General features: G+C 36.9%; 2 protein-coding genes and 1 long non-coding RNA gene across 3 annotated transcripts in view; 1 reads left to right on the top strand and 2 right to left on the bottom strand.

Moving 5' to 3' along the window:
* LOC135774486 (transmembrane protein 272-like) overlaps positions 1–16853 on the top strand; it is a 154181-nt gene that overhangs the window by 99670 nt on the left and 37658 nt on the right. The gene's annotated exons all lie outside the window — the stretch shown is intronic.
* LOC135774582 (uncharacterized) lies at positions 3502–6160 on the bottom strand. The gene is made up of 5 exons (XR_010543745.2): positions 5878–6160; positions 5028–5081; positions 4774–4916; positions 4493–4587; positions 3502–4313 (listed from the first exon to the last, which is right to left on the bottom strand). It is a non-coding gene; the product is annotated as an uncharacterized lncRNA (long non-coding RNA).
* LOC141282204 (uncharacterized) lies at positions 11633–12652 on the bottom strand. The gene has a single exon (XM_073814780.1). The coding sequence runs from the start codon at positions 12650–12652 to the stop codon at positions 11633–11635; it is 1020 nt and encodes a 339-aa protein (XP_073670881.1).

Here is a 16853-nt window from a genome sequence, read left to right as displayed (position 1 = left end):
CACACATCTCACTCCGTTCGCTCTTTGAGCTCTTCAGATCGCATAATTCAGTGGAAAATGAATAGAAATTTTATTCTGTAAGACTAAATATTTTACTAATATTTCTCCAAATATGCGCACCATTGTACTAATAGCCCTGGCGGATTCTGTATATTTTATGTATTTGAATACAAATAAACCAGGGAAGACGGGAATGAATGTTTTATGAGTGATGATTTCTATTCAAAATAATGAACATTACAGATTAATTATTTTGCACTCCTGGCATAAATTCAGAAATTAATGTCACTGCAAACCAGTTTAATCACAAACTGTGGTCAAATGTCGCAGTTGGAGTCTTATACCTGTCTTGTGATGCTGAGTTTGTCCAGATCAAGTAAGAGTTTGATGTTTTGAAGAGTAATGAATTTTGAACAACAATAATCCGGGATCACCAGTGATCCCTGCTGCTCTCAAGGGGTCGAATTTTTGTAAGCGGTGATGAAGTTTTGTTTTGGTAAACACAGAAAACACTTAAAGCGAAAACTATCATTAACTTGTTTAGAAAATTAAAATAGTCTGGCGAGGTGGAGCCACGGGTTGTCACATTCCCGGAATGGACCTGCTGTGTCTTCATCCATTGGTTTCTTCTCTTATCTCTTATCCATGGTTTCTTCTCTTATCTAAATCTGACTATAAGGACTTTGGCGGAAAGCTGAAGGTGATAGCTGATAGGCTGTCCCAATCAGTGGCGCCTGCACAATCCAATCACGTTTGAGAAAAGGGAAACAACAAATCGAGGGTTTCTGAGATTTTTCTTTTTTCCTTTTTTTTAGAAGAAGTAACGGGTACTCACAGTTATGGATAGAAATGTAGTGGAGTAAAGAGTAAAATATTTGCCTGTCAAATGTACTTGAGTAAAGTCATGAGTACTCCCCAAAAATAATACTCGAGTAAAGTACAGATCCCTCAAAATTGTACTTAAGTACTGTACTCAAGTAAATGTACTCCGTTACTGTCCGGCTCTGCAATCGAATATGCACCAAAATCAGATTTGGACTGACAGTGTGAACAAGAACTAATAACTCTTTCTGCACTGGCTGTCTGTGAGATGCTTGATACTCAATTTTGAAAATCAGCTTCTGCTTTAGTTAAATTCGAGGGTTTCAAAACTTTGAGTAGCATGCTGGATACTGAAATTAGGTTGTTTTATAGTTGAAATACAATTAAATACAAACAGTTGTAAAGCAGGATAAAACCTTATGTGGTGCATTCACTTCATGTTTTAAGAGATTAAAAGCTTAAACAAGAAACTCTAGTTTAAAATTTTCCTGTTACTTTTACTCTTTTAATACTCAAGTACAATTTTAATGTGGTACTTTTTACTTTTACTCAAGTATGATTCTGGCCAGATACTTTTACTTTTAATTGAGTAAAATTTACACTTAGTACTTGTACTTTCACTTGAGTAACATTTTTGAGTACTTTTTACACCTCTGTCGTTTTGTACATTTACAGGTTCATAAATACAGTCTAATTTTAATTTCTTTAAGACACTGTGTTCTGTTTTTACCATGCAATGTAAATTCGCACTTAAAAACCTTCTTGTTAAGAAATTGTTCTTCAATTTATTTTAGTTTTTTCAAATAATATATTTATATAATATTATTTATTATATCCGTATCAGTTAAACTAGGTCTAATAGCCAACAAACAACTGTACATAACTTCGATTTATTAGCTAATACTTTAATTAAATGCAATTATCCAAGAACGTCAGTACAGAAAACAATTAGGCTTACTTAATATTTTTTTATGTCGGAGTGGGATATGAGCGGGAATTGGTTTATTTCCGAGCGTGAGCGGAAAGTTAACGGAGCGCTTGCTTGGGCGGTGAGCGACTGAGTGGAGCGCTTGAACAGTAGAGCGGATTATTTAGCGGAGCGTCACACCGCTCCGCACCGCTCACATGCTCTGATAGATATATATATATATATATATATATATATATATATGTATATATATATATATATATATATATATATATATGTATATATATATATGATGGCATGCCTTCAGGAAATTATTGGATTTATAATATGAAGTTTGAGTATATGGAATATTCGGATTAAAACAAACCACTTCAAAACAATCTGAAGAACAGCGATATAAATACATACATACATAATATATATATATATATATATATATATATATAAATACATATATATATATATATATATATATATATATATACATACATATATACATATATATATATATACATATACATACATATATACATACATACATATATACATATACATACATATATACATATACATACATATATATATATATATATATATATATATATATATATATATATACATATATATATATATATATATATATATATATATATATATATATATATATATATATATATATAAATACATATACATATATATATATATATATATATACATATATATATATATATATATATATATATATATATATATATATATATATATATATATATATATATATATATGATGGCATGCCTTCAGGAAATTATTGGATTTATAATATGAAGTTTGAGTATATGGAATGAAAAGGTCTGAATATATGGAATGAATCTTGAATACAGTATATGGAATGAAACTCTGAATATATGGATTGAAACTTGAGTATATGGAATGAATCTTGAATATATGGAATGAAACTGAATATATTGAATGAAACTTGAATATTTGGAATGAAACTATGAATATTCTGAATGAAACTTGAATATATGGAATGAGACTATGAATAGTTTGAATGAAACTTGAATATATGAAATGAAACTCTGAATATATTGAATGAAACTTGAATATATTAAATTAAACTCTGAATATATTGAATGAAACTTTAATATATGGAATGAAACTTTAATATATTGAATGGACATTTGAATTTTATAAAATAAATAATTGTATTTTTGTAAAGGACTTTTGTTAGAGATCACATTCTGAAAACATACAGTTTTTTATCATCAGTGGATGCTTCAGTGTAAGTTATAAGAGCGCCACCTAGTGGATAGTAGTGGAAATATGGATTACTGTAAAAACTCTTCAGGGAAGCGTTTTGTCTTCTTAATTTATAAGATAACTTGTCAATGGCGGGGAAAGAGTTAAATAACTTAAAAATAATGTTTCTAATCATAACATTTACCATAAAATAAAGTTCCCTTAATGCTGCAGGGTGTTTTTTTTTAAATAAAAAATAACAAACAACTGTAAAAAAACTTTGCTGCCTTAAAATGTTTTGTTAAATCAACTCGATTTACAAGTCATGTCAACAGAAATTAGTTGTCACAACTTATAAAATATAGTTGAGAAAAGTCAACTTAAATTTATAAGTTATAACAACTCACCTGTAGTTATAACAACTCATCTCTACACTGTAAAAACTAATCTATAGAATTTACCCAATAAATGTGAGGTAACAATTTGCATCGACTTTGGTGGGGTAGATTTAATCCCATATATTGAGTATAAGCTATCTCAAGTAAAAAGCTATTAAATACTTGCATAAATTGGGTAACAATACCTCACATTTATGTATATATTCAACAGCTACTTACTCATTAAAATTAGGTAAAAATTATCTCTTCAAATCAGTTAATAGTTAATAACAATTATTTATTCAGAAAAGGTAAAATGTACCCCCCACAATAAAGACATTTAGATGGCTCATCAGATCAATATTTTTAATCCAAAAAATCCTGTGAAACACTCAAAATATAGTGCAGCACAACAGCTTTACACCACAATTTCAAGTAATGGCCCCTGTTTTATAACTTTGCATTGGTATTCCTTTTCTGTCAATCTGGGGGAAATCACAGAGTAATGGAGTGGGCTGGATGGATTTGTGTCTGTGTGTGGAGCAAATAAGGGAAAATAAGAAAAATATAAAACTACACTCCATTACAACTCCATTAAAAGTATGTCCAGACAAAAGATCCTCTTCGAACAAGAGGGAAAATGTGTGTCTACTGCATGAGCTTATTTTTGAGGCTGTGGACCTTTTTCAGTAGTTTTTCTCCATCAATTTCCAAAAAAAAGTTTTTGAAAAGCTTCAAACGTGTTCTTCAGCTCCTTTGGATATTCGATGTTGATTGCATAAATGAGTCCCATCAGCAGTATGCATGCCTTTGTTCGGCTTCCACATCCTTCCATCACTTAGTTTTCTCTGGATCACAATAGACAAATCTGATGGATCCTCCTCAGCCATGACATTGTGCTTCACAATCACCTTCTTTGTTCTGTCTGTGTAGTCCTCACATTCCTACTGTACATGTTAAAAGAAACAAACAAAAAGCATACACATTTTTATTTTATTTAAGATGCTGTTTCAATATATTTCAGTTTAAAAGGAGAGTAGAGGGGGAGTGGAAGGAAAAAGGAGAAGGTGGATACGAGAGGAGGATACCTTGAGTTAGTCAAAAATCTGTTATCAATATGACATACCTGGCAGTCATGAAAAAGATCTTCTTGTCTTTCACCGAGGTAGTTAATGAGGCAGCAGACAACAGCATCTCTTTTTTTCCCTCAATGTTCTGTGTCTGTAGGGAGATATAATTTAGTGATAAGACTGTTAGCGGAGTGGGGAGTGATTTACATATACTAAGACTGAATTCCGGCCCTGCAACTTGCATTTCCAATTCATTTTCCCATAACTAAAGGCTATAGTTAAGGTAACTATACCTTTAAGGACAATGTGATTTATTTTATGTGGAAAACTTGCATACCTGTACAGGATACACTTGTGGTGGGGACGTGGGTGGATGTGTAAACACTAGAACTGGTAACAGTGGTCTATCAGTGAGTCTCTGCTTGTGGAGGACAGACAAGAGGAACTGAAGATAGGGCAAATTGTGTCCACAGACTCTGCCTGCAACAGAAATAAAAACAAAAATTACACAAAACAAATTATCAGACATGTACCTGGGTTAGATTTTTACAGATAATTTTGTGTTTACCTCAATATAATGCAAATACTCACCACCTTTGGTTATTCGGGTGGGTGTTTAATACGCAAAATGGACACAGATCATCACTGCAACATACACAAACAGTATAGATTAAATAATACTTTAGACAAACACAGAATAGACAAGCATTTCTATAAAATTAACTATAGCTCAATGTTGATGTACAGTATATACATCTGAAAGATCAGACAAGTAAACTGCCAGAGTTTTGCATTCACTATGCATATTAAGCTTAACTAAACTCAGAGAATCTCCTAAGATGGTCTGACTCTGAGGACATTGACAGTTTAACTGATTTTAAACCAAAGTCATGTTTCTCATGTTGTGAATCTCTGTCACATGTGTGTTGTGAGAACAAAGCACTTACATTTTACAGTACAGTATACAGCCAAACAGACGTCAATCATCGATGGATTTAAATCATATGTGCTTCAAGTGTAGCCTAAACAGTATTTCTGGAGGTTGCTGAACAGGTCGCACGTATATAATGGCGGGTACACGTGTGAAGTTTTGCAGCAATCTAAACGATTCATTCAAACTGATTCGCGAACCAATTCAAAACTTTTGGCCCGTTTGCTTAGTAAAGAATCGACTCAAAAGACTAATTTATTTGCAATAGTTTGTAAAGAATCGACTCATACGAATCATGAATGCCTCAGAAACACGAGACGGCAATTTTAAAATAAAATACACATTTCGTAATGAATTAAAATACAGTAACGAAAGAACGCCGCACAGTGTAACGAAGTAAAAGTACATATTTTCCAAAATCTTACTCAAGTAAATGTAATGGAGTAAACTACCCACGTCTGCTCATAATTAAAAAATATATACAGCACTCCTAAATGCTAAATAGCTTACCTTCACTTTTGCTGTTCGATGGCAGCCAGAGAGAGGATCCAGCGTCGCCCACACTCACTCAAAAACACGTCCTGACGCATGTGCAATTTGAAGCAAAAAACTCACGGTTTGGGGGTACATTTTACTGCATTTTTCTATGTGATGGTTCTTACTGTTGACGAATGGGTAGCATATGTAGAATTTACCCATTACGTTAGTATTCGTTGGCTAGCTGCAATAATCATGTACATTTTATATGGTTTCCACAGATTATATTTACCACTCTCCAAAATCACTTTTTTCAGTGTAGTCAAGATAAATAATAGTAAGTTGAAATGACTTGTAAATCCGAGTTGATTCAACAAAAAATTTTAAGGCAGCAAAGTATTTTTTACAGTGTACCGAACATTCTCTTATGGTTATTTTTTATTTTTTTGGAACCATAAAATAATGTTTCCAGAATGTTGTAGGTTGGTTTTTTTGGTGGAAATGAAGTAAAAACATAATTAAACTTATTATTAACTTATTGGGCACATTTGATATGCCCACGCTCCTCTGCTTGCGCTTCTCTCAGCTCCGATCTATACCAGTACATGCTTTCTCCTGTGCTCAGCAAAAATAGCTGTGAACTTGCATCTTTTAAAAATTAAGTAATTTCTTTTTACCTCAGAGACTAACATTATTTAGTCATTATATAGTTTTTCTATCTCTTCATTTAGTAACTTAAATAATTGAGAACAAATATAAATTTTAGTTATTTCCGATTGATCTGACACATCTATGAAGAGAATATGATGTCAGAAGATTTTGAATGTTGCTAAAACAGAGAGGCAGCTCTGTTGCTATGGTAGGAACTGTTAACCTAAAATGTTTTTTTATTTGTCCAAAAATGAGTTTTTAGTCCTCTAAATTGTATTTTACTTATTTTAGATAGATATAATAGATAACACAACATAGAATGTACTAATAGATGTGCAGTGGTGCTCACCAGAAGAAAGTTAGGGGAACTTTAGGGGAACACTGACATAAGGTTAGTCTAGAGAATGTTTTACTAACCTAAAAATACCGGTTTATTTTTATATAGAAAAACTTTCCTGGCTAACCAAAAAATAACTTAGGGGAATGTTTCAGGAACCAAAAATTGTTAGCTGGGATGTCAGCTAGGGGTGTAACAAAACATCGATATGGATCGATACATCGATTTTATTTCTAATGATCCAATCAATGCCACAAGTAAAAAAATAGATTTGAGGGTACCATTATTTTGACACTCTCCACATTCCTTGACGTAACGTCCATTTTATTTTTTTAAGAAGATTTTCTCAAAAGAAACCACTGCAGCACTTGTTTGACTGTTAGATCTGATGTTGTGTGACAGAGCAAATGCTTAAGTTTAACAGATTAATTTTTTATATTTATTTATTTTTTAATTTAATAAAAACATTTCTAAAACTACCTCAGTGATTGTCACTATTGCACATTTTGGTACAAAATACTAAATACTAGACTTAGACTTTGCTGCCATCATAAGCTTAATTTTATGTGACATTTTGCCCCTTATTATTAATTTTTATTTTTTTTTAAGATGCGGTCGGTAACTTGTTTGATCATATTTTTTATCATATTCACTGAAACCAACACTATGCTCCGATAGAACAACATAAATTAGACTGTTTAAGAAAAAACCCGTGCTTCTAGCTCCACCTAGAGCCTGTTATTTGTTTGCAAAAATCCACCGCTCCCGGTTCACTTGGTCCAATCAGCGCAGGCCAGTTCATTTGGTCCAATCAGCGCAGGGCTGTGTAAAATCTGCCTGTCAATCACAGTACCGGCACGCGCCACAGATCCCCCTCCTCCTCACGCGCGTTACACTATCATGTGCATCCGCCTGAAGTTCCACGGGTGTTTTGGTTTGAACGCAGCGTGATGGCGGAGAGAACATTCACTAACAAAATTCCGATTCCTCGGTTAACAACTAGAGCTAGGAAAACAACCAATGAAAAGAAGGAAACAAAGATAGAAAGCGACCATGACCGTAATAAAACTAGGATCAATATCGGACCAGCATTTGAAAGGTGGAGGAATCTACGAGATTTTAAAGGTTTCAAGCTGGATGCAGAGCTTGTCACATTTATTCTCGACAGGTAATTGTTGTGCTTTATCAACCATTGATTGTATTTCGGAGTGTGTTGGACTTTAAATGTCCGGCATGTTCTTAATGAGGAGATCAGACACGTAACTCAAATCAAATTATTTTTAATAAGTGTCTCAAATGAAATATTACAGAGCTCTGGGTCAAAACTGTCCCTGTCTTTACACAATACCAATGCAGAAACAGGTCCCCCGAGGAGCGGTTGACTCTGATCTGCCTTTCCCTCTGACCCAAAATATAAGAGTAGTTGGGGTGGGGGCCTGTTCGATGGAAAGTTTTACTTCTGTCTTAGAAGTTCACAAACAACTATGACCGTTATTTCACCCTGCCGCCTCGACATCCTGTTTTTCGTTCCTCCAGCTGTCTCTGCAAAGTAAAAGTTAAAAACACACATACATACATACTGCAAAAACTCCAAGCCTGCTAAATTTGCACATGACCTTTAAAAGTCAAATATTTAAACCCTTATACAATGGAATCTTATCTCTAAGCTTGCTAGACTATTCTAACTTTAATACTATATGCTAAAGGTTAATACTCAAAACTATTCTTAACATTCTTATGATTAAAGGCAATGCAATCGTTAATAATACACTAATAAAATCATTATTATTCAAAGCAATTGTTTATATTCATATTGCAAGGATATACGGATGTGGGGATGTTCCAATTTTCCTTCATTCCCCCTTTTGATCTCCTTTACAGGAGTTCAACCTCTGACTCCTTTCCTCGTTTAGCCCTACTGCTCCCAGCAGTGGCATCTGATACGGTGGAGGATCCTTTCCCTCCACCGTCTTCACGATCCACCTGTTACACAAAGATCTGATACATGGAATACAACAACACCCACAGGTTACAAGTATCGCCGCGGCCACTGCGATGGACATTAATAATGAAGTGATCAGCGCACTGTATTGCCCAAACCATTTTGTCATCCAGCTATCGAATGGGTTATCGATTCCGGAGTTTTTCTTGAATTCTTTTTGCAACGATTTTAACCCGTTTAGCGCCCTAGTGATGGAGCCGTCGGGCGCGGTGTTATTAGGGATCCACGTGCAGCATCCGGACCCTATAAGGGAACAAACACCTCCGCGTTCCGCTAGGAGCATGTCGAGCGTGATCCTATATTGCAGCGTCATCAATGAGGTGTTACCCAACTGGTGTTTTATCCCTTCTACCACGTCAATTGTGAAGTTCACAAATCTTTGTTGGTTATAATATAGATAATTAATCCAATCTATATTTTTATTCAACGTTGACCACCAGAAAATGATGGACTCGAAACCCGCTGCGATTTTTTCTCGGGCCTTAAACTCGTCCGGCACCCCTCTTGGTACCCCTACCCCATCTATCCATACTTTATTGTCGAATGCTCCTCCAGGCGTATCTCGCTTGCATCTGTGTTTATTTTCCTGTTCCATGGTTTTTATAATTGTGAACGGCATTATCAATTTTACCAACGTACATTCTCCCTTCCAGGATCCTCTCAACTTGCTCCGCAACTTCCTGTCTCCACATAACCACCATATGTCTGCCCTGTACCTACTTTGATTAGCCAATTCACCTGCCCAGATTGTGTCTGTAATTACTATTGTGTCTTTACACCATCCCTTCTCAAACGTTCCTCTATCCACCCCTAGGTTTTCCTCATTCCTAAAACACGTATATTTCCCCTTATGTACCTGTACCTCCAGGTGGTATTGCCCTGTCCGTTGGTGGGAATTCTCTCTCATACTCTTCACACCCTGCTATCTCTTTATTAAATAAACTTAGCATGCATGTCCAGTTTCTATCTTGTATTGGTACGGTCGCCAAACTAGGTCTTGCTCCAGCACAAACAAAGCACTCTGTGACACCTACCTGTCTGGCCGTATACCTCGCCCAATCCAACCACTTATTCTCTTCCTGATAACCTATCTCCGTTGCCCATTGCTCTTCCTCATTTATTAACTCATCTGTTGCTATGAATGCTACCACCGCCTCTTTATCATCTTTGAGCTTCTCTACTTTTTCAGCCAGGCTCTCCCCCACTCTTACTTCCTTTGCTTTTATCTCCAGTAACCCTATTGGGTCTTTCCTTGTGATGTCTATTCCTATTGTTATCCACATAGGTAACCATTTTTTCGACGGGGGTATTCCTATGACTATTGGATTCACTCCTGCCCCATTGGCTCTTACCCCTCTCCTAAATGTCATGCTCCTTATAAATTTGTACCGTTCAATTGATTTAGTTGCTTTACTGAAAAACGTTGGAGATTGCGGCACCCACCCTGGTTGAGTATACCAATGTACGTCAAATTTCCACGAGTGACAGAAAGGTGCACTTGGCTTTTCATTTGAGGGCCACTGACAACCGTACACATCATATCCTCGCCATGCTGCCTCATCGTTTCCACACTCGATTACTTTACATAAATCGAAATAGATCGTTTGTTTAGTTTCCGGATCTATTTCTATGGACAACATTCCGCTGGTTATCCCTATGAAGGCGGTTACCAGTAATATTCCTATCTTCTTCATTTTTGCTCTCCGATGTTCCCTCCTTAAGAACAATAGTATATACTATTATTATTATTTTTTTTTATTATTATTATTTTTTTATTATTGTTATTATTATTATTATTATTATTATTATTATTTGTATTATTTTTTTTGTCAAATCGCCGCTACCGCACATACGTGGTTTTACATAACCCCTTTTGGCCTGACAATATTCTACAATGATCAATTAATTATTCCCCAAAGAAAACTGTTACCTAATGGGACAGAACTGTGAAACATCCAAAAAATAATAAAAGAATCATAAAATAGTTGTAAAAAGATGGATGAGGGCTGTAAAATATAGTTAAACTGGATGTAGAATAACTTCAAAACACACATTAAAAGTAAACTGTCAAACACAACTATATAGCAAAACAATCTATGTTAATTCAAAATATCTTCAAAATGCCTTTGTAAAAGAATCTATAAAAATGCAAAACGATGTTACGATGTCTTCAAAAATACTCCTGAAAGAATATATGTCATCAAATATTTTCAACAATGCTCACAAAAGGATATATTAAAACGTAAGTTCTTTGAAAATCATAAAATATTGTAAAATGCAAAACCCTTGAAAATCACAATATGTAGAAAAATGTAAAATCTTTGAAATTCTCAAAAATAGTCACATGTAAAATACTTGAAACTCATGAAACTGGTAAAATGTAACACCTTTAAAAATCACCAAAAATAGTAAATTGTAAAATACTTGGAAGCTGTAAAATATTCAAATGTAAAATCTTTAAAATCTGAAAATAGGAAAGTGTCAAATATTTGAAAATCATGAAATAGAAAAACGTAAAATATTTGAAAAATCTCAAAATAGAAAAATGTAAAATATCTGAAAAATCTCAAAATAAAAATGTAAAATATTTGAAAATCGTAAAATAGAAACTGTAAAATATTAGAAAAATCTCAAAATAGAAAATTGTAAAATATTCAAAAATCGTAAAATAGAAACTGTAAAATATTTGAAAAAATCTCAAAATATAAAAATTTTAAATATTCGAAAATCATAAAATGATAAATGTAAAATCACAAAAATAGTAAAATACTTCACACTCTCCCTTTTTTTCCCACTTATTATTCCCTTACATACACAGTAATGGTTATTTCAGTGTTTCGGAACTCTTCTTTGATTAAATCCCTTACTTTTTCCCACTCTAATCTATCCAGACTACACCCAATCCTGGGTATAGCCAACTTTTTTACTCTTTGTTCTTCACAGTGTTTTTTGAGTTCTTTTATTGTCTGTCTCAATGTGTTGTATGTGGGCGAATCTTTTGCTTTCTCTTTTGTTTTCAGGTGAAAAATTGTTCTTTGCCCTTCCTGTGTTACTGCGCACTGTCCCACCGTTTTCTGTTGTCGAACTACTTTGTCTACTCTGTATCTTTTTCTGAATTCCAATGCTATTCCTTTCCCAAATGCACAATCTTTGCCAATACAATGAGCCAATGCTTCATGTTCTGGACTGTTGAATAAGTCCCCCTTTAGTTCTTTGAGTGTTACTTTTGTGTTCTTTTTAGAAATGTCAACCTGCTGTTGTGAAATGTCAACCTGTTGTTGTTCCCCTGTGTTGGATTCCCCCTTTTGGTCCTGCAGTTCCTGCAGGTCCAATCTTACCGTATCCAACGACCTTTCTGGTGGGTTTGTAGGAGAACAACAAGACCAATGGAACCAAGTGTCACCTTTACCAGCTACTCTGACACTATGTGTTGTGCGCTCAGTCACTCTGTATGTTCCAGTCCAACGAGGTTCATTCCACTTCTGCTTAAACACCCTGAGAAGCACCCACTCTGCCGATGGAGTGATTTCTGCGTCTGGATGTGCCGGGGAGATGGTTTTCTGTTTGGAAAAGCTTGAGACAAGAACATTCAGCTTGGTAAAGTATGTTTTGTGATCAAGATCATTAATCAGTTCAGGGTGCACTAGGCTGAACGGACCAGGAAATGAGCGACCTGTCAAAAGTTCGAATGGTGTAAATGACGTCATGCGGTTAATGGACGATCGTACAGACAAAAGTGCCAAAGGCAATGCCGTAACCCAGTTCACTTTCATTTGTGTACAGATTTTTGCAATTTTTGTTTTTAGCGTGAGATTCATGCATTCGACCTTACCCTGTGACTGAGGATGGTATACGGTACCGAAACGAAAACGCAATCCCAGTGCACTCTCAACCTTTTGCAAATCCGCATTCTTAAAATGTGTACCGTTGTCTGAGCTAATGATTCGCGGAAAACAGTGACGCGGAATGTATTGGTTAATCAAACACTAAATCACCGAAATCTAATCTTCCCTCCCCGTTGGCCACGCCTCTGGCGAGCCTGAAAACGCATCCACGAAAACCAAAAGATAACGTTTACCTTCCACTCTCTCCCCCATGTCTGTGTAATCAATAACCACTTCCTCACCAGGTCCCCGTGGCAGGAAGACACCTGCGGCACATTTCACTCCAGCACGTACATTGTGTATGGAGCACACCCTGCAGTTAGCGATAAATTCTTTAACTGTAGCAGCCAGGTATGGGTGCCACCACTGGTTAAGATTGGAAATGGTTTGTTTGATTCCAACATGTGAGGGGGTGTGTGCTTGAGTGATAAGGGGTTTTATCATACTAGGTGGAATAACTGGTTTACCGTCCGGTCCCACCCAGCCATTGTTCAAACGTACCGCCCCTTTGTGAACCCACATAGACTTTTCCTCAGGTGAGGCTTTGCGTTGTTCTACTGCTATGTCTGGGTCAGGTAAAATGTTATTGGTACCTTCCTGTTCCGCATCTTGTAACACCATTTGTGTAATGTACCCTGCACCTTGCTTTGCCGCCATGTCTGCCATCCGGTTACCTTGTGCCGCATCTGAGTTACTGGTATCATGACCTTTACATTTTATGATCGCCACCTGCTTGGGTTTCATAATAGCTGTTGCTAATGCTATGATGTCTTCCTGATGTTTAATAGGTTTGTTGTTAGCTGCCATTAAACCACATTTTTTCCACTTAGGCAATTCTGTTACAACTGCACCCACTGCATAGGCAGAGTCACTAAAAAGGTTAATTATTTTTCCTTCTCCCCACTCCAGAGCCTTTGTCATTGCCACAATTTCTGCTCTCTGAGCTGACTGATGTCCCTGTAAAGGTTCTGCTATCAATATCTCAATGTCTTCCTCTTGCAGTGCTGCAATACCTATCCCTGACCTCAGTGTTCCACTCGAATCTCTGAAACAACATCCATCTGAAAACACCATAACTCCCTCCGGAATAATGTGTGTCAACAAATCTGGTCTAATTTTCTCTTCCCTTTCCACGGTCATACAACAGTCATGGGGTTCTCCCTCTGTCCAATAAGAGGCCATGTTCATGCCCTCATGTGTGAAAACCAAATTTGGTTGTGCGAGACAGTTTTCCAACCGTCTTTGTCTCAGAGTGGAAAGTGTAAATGATGCTGAATTAACATAAGCTACCACTGAATGTGCAGTGAGAACTGTTAAACAATGGCCCTGTATTATGTGCCCAACTTTGTCCACAATTTTTGCCAGTCCTGCTGCATATCTGGTACATGGGTGTTCTCTTACCTCAATGTTATCCAGCACAATGCTGATGTACATAAGAACTCTCCGAGTACCCTGATCTTTCTGGAACTACACTCCGTTAACTGTAGTCTTACCCTGTGAAACATCTAGGAAAAATTGCTTGTCATAATCCGGTTTTGCCAACTCTGCTGCCATGGATAAACTGCTTTTCACATCTATGAATGCTTTTTCTGCCTCTGTGTCCCATGCTAACTTTGCTTTTAGTTCCCTTGGCCCTGCCTTCCTAACCATTTCTCTTAGTGGGCGTGTCAACTCTGCATATGCTGGAATATAATTCCTGCTAAAACCTGCCAAACCTAGAAATGATAGCATATCTTTTACTGTAACTGGTTTCGCATGCTGCAAAATTGAGGTTCGATGTTGGCTGGACAACCCTGATCCCTGTGCTGACAATACTCTTCCTAAAAAAGTAACTTCCCTTCTACATACCTGTAATTTGCTTTTGTTCACTTTGAAGCCTTGTTCATACAGTCTGTTGAGCACTGCATGTGTGGCCTGGATACATTGTTCTGCTGTTTCTGCTGCCAGTAACAAATCATCTACATACTGATTTAAAGTCGTGCCCTCCGGCAAATTTACTCCCTGTAACATCTCCTTCAGAGCCTGGTTAAATATCCCTGGTGATAAAATTAGACCCTGCGGAAGGCGAGAATATCTGATTTGTCGCCCCCCGTAGGTGAAGGAGAAAATCTCTCTAAGGTGCTCTGCAAGGGGTAAACAGAAGAAAGCATTCGCGAGATCGATGCAAGTGTACCATGATTGATTTTGAGTGATTTCATTCAGAGAAGTGAATGGGTTTGGAACAGGTAAAGTTGGAGTTTTAATGATTTGATTGCTTGCTCTCAAATCATGTGCCATTCTGAATTTTCCTGTGTTTTGTTTTTCCACAGGCAGAATGGGTGTGTTCCAATTGGAATCAGCATACTCTAAAACCCCTGCGGTTAACAAACCTTCAATGGTATCTTTGATACCTTCCTCTGCCTTTGGTTTGTGCTTATATTGAGGCCTCCAAATTGGATCATCACATGTCAGCTAGAACGAAATTTCTGGGTAATTTTTACAAAACCCTACATCTGTGGGACTCTGAGTGCATAAGTGGTCGGGCAAACTTTTCAACATTGTTTCTGCATCTTCATGATCACTTTTCTCCCTACCATGCCATCTTGTGAGCCATTCGTGTTCCAACACTACAGTGTTTTTTGTTTCCTGTGTGATCAAATAATAACTTGAGCTAGGTGAATATTTTACACCAGGAAGTTGGGTTTCCCTCCAATCTGTTAAGTTTATTCCCTTCTTTACCATTGGTCCTAGATCTTTAGCTTGGTGTTGGGGGTGTACTAATAATGATATATGGGGTGATGCCTCTTCCCTCATTCTATACCATTGTTCCTGTTCGGGGGTAAGTTCTACGATACCTGCCACTCCCTCTTTGCCTATCATTATTCCTGCCCCAAAAATGTCCCATTGTTCTCCAGCAATGTTATCAAATTGTTCTTGGTACCAGTACTCTTGTGTTCTATCATAAAACAGAGTGACATGCAGTGGATCTATAAGCTGGGTGTATGGCGCTAATGATAATATCCAAGGTTCCCATTGAGAGTACAGATCTTTCAGGGTGTTACCTGTGTCCCCCAGAAGCACCCTCCCCCAGTAAATGTCAGCTCCCTGTGGAGAGGTGTTTGCAGAAAGTAACCATTGTCCACGTGTTCTCATTGTGGTCATGATGGAACAGTTCATGGTGATACCATTTTTCATAGTTACTATAACCCCTCCGGGCTGCATAGGATTTCAGCTCCAAGTTTCACTAGCAAGTCTCTTCCCAACAAATTTGTCGGTGAGGAATATGACAGCAGAAAAGAGTGAGTCAGTGATTGTTTTTTCATGCACTGCACTGTGAGTTCTTAGGAGAATGGCAGTCTAGTTATAGCCCCGGAAAACCCCCTTACTTCAGTGGTTTCGTCTGAAATAAGATTTTTTGGAAGTTCAAAGTTCAGTGTGGAGTATGTTGCCCCAGTATCCACCAGGAATTCAACAGGACGTGTGTTACCCACCAAAGTCAGCAAGGGTTCCGCCCTAACCCTGCTGAGGTCGTTCCGTGGGCTGTCTCAGTACCACTCCCATTCCCCTCCAGTGGACAAAGGGTACTGGGAGTGTGGTCGTGGCGCTTTCTCCACGTTAGGAGCCATGTGTGTGTTATGGCCTCTGCCCCGATATGATCTCTGTTGGGCTTCGTTTTCAGGTTGCTGACAATCACGAGCAAAGTGTCCCGGACGACCACAACGGAAACACCCGTCCTGATACTGTACTCTTCCCCTCCCCCTATTGTAATCCCCACCCCTAGCTTTATTGGAGTAATACATTGGTCTTTGGGTGGTTCTTTCCCATTTAACATTTGATGGGTCAACTTCATGTTCTTTGTTATATCTTGGAGGGGCTTTCATCTCCTGAACTACCATTTGTTTATCCTTCTTTTTCCCTTTTTCGTCATTTAATTTAGATCTTGCTTCCTGCAACTGTAATTTTAGCAACTGTTTTTTCAGTTCCTCTACTTCCCCTACCTTTTCTTTTTCATTCGCCCTAGACATGTGATGCAGGAAATGTCATTCCCAAACCTCACATAAAGCACCTGGTAAGTCGGGGTTGGCTTTTATTTCATCCTGTACAGATTTAGGAGTCCCTTCCAATACAGCAGCTCTGAACATTTTTTCCTGTATTC

The sequence above is a fragment of the Paramisgurnus dabryanus genome, chromosome 5 (assembly GCF_030506205.2).
Source record: "Paramisgurnus dabryanus chromosome 5, PD_genome_1.1, whole genome shotgun sequence".
In the NCBI taxonomy this organism is placed as follows: Eukaryota; Metazoa; Chordata; class Actinopteri; order Cypriniformes; family Cobitidae; genus Paramisgurnus; species Paramisgurnus dabryanus.
The sequence above is the reverse complement of the archived record's forward strand: the minus strand, read 5'-3'. Positions and strand labels throughout refer to the sequence as shown.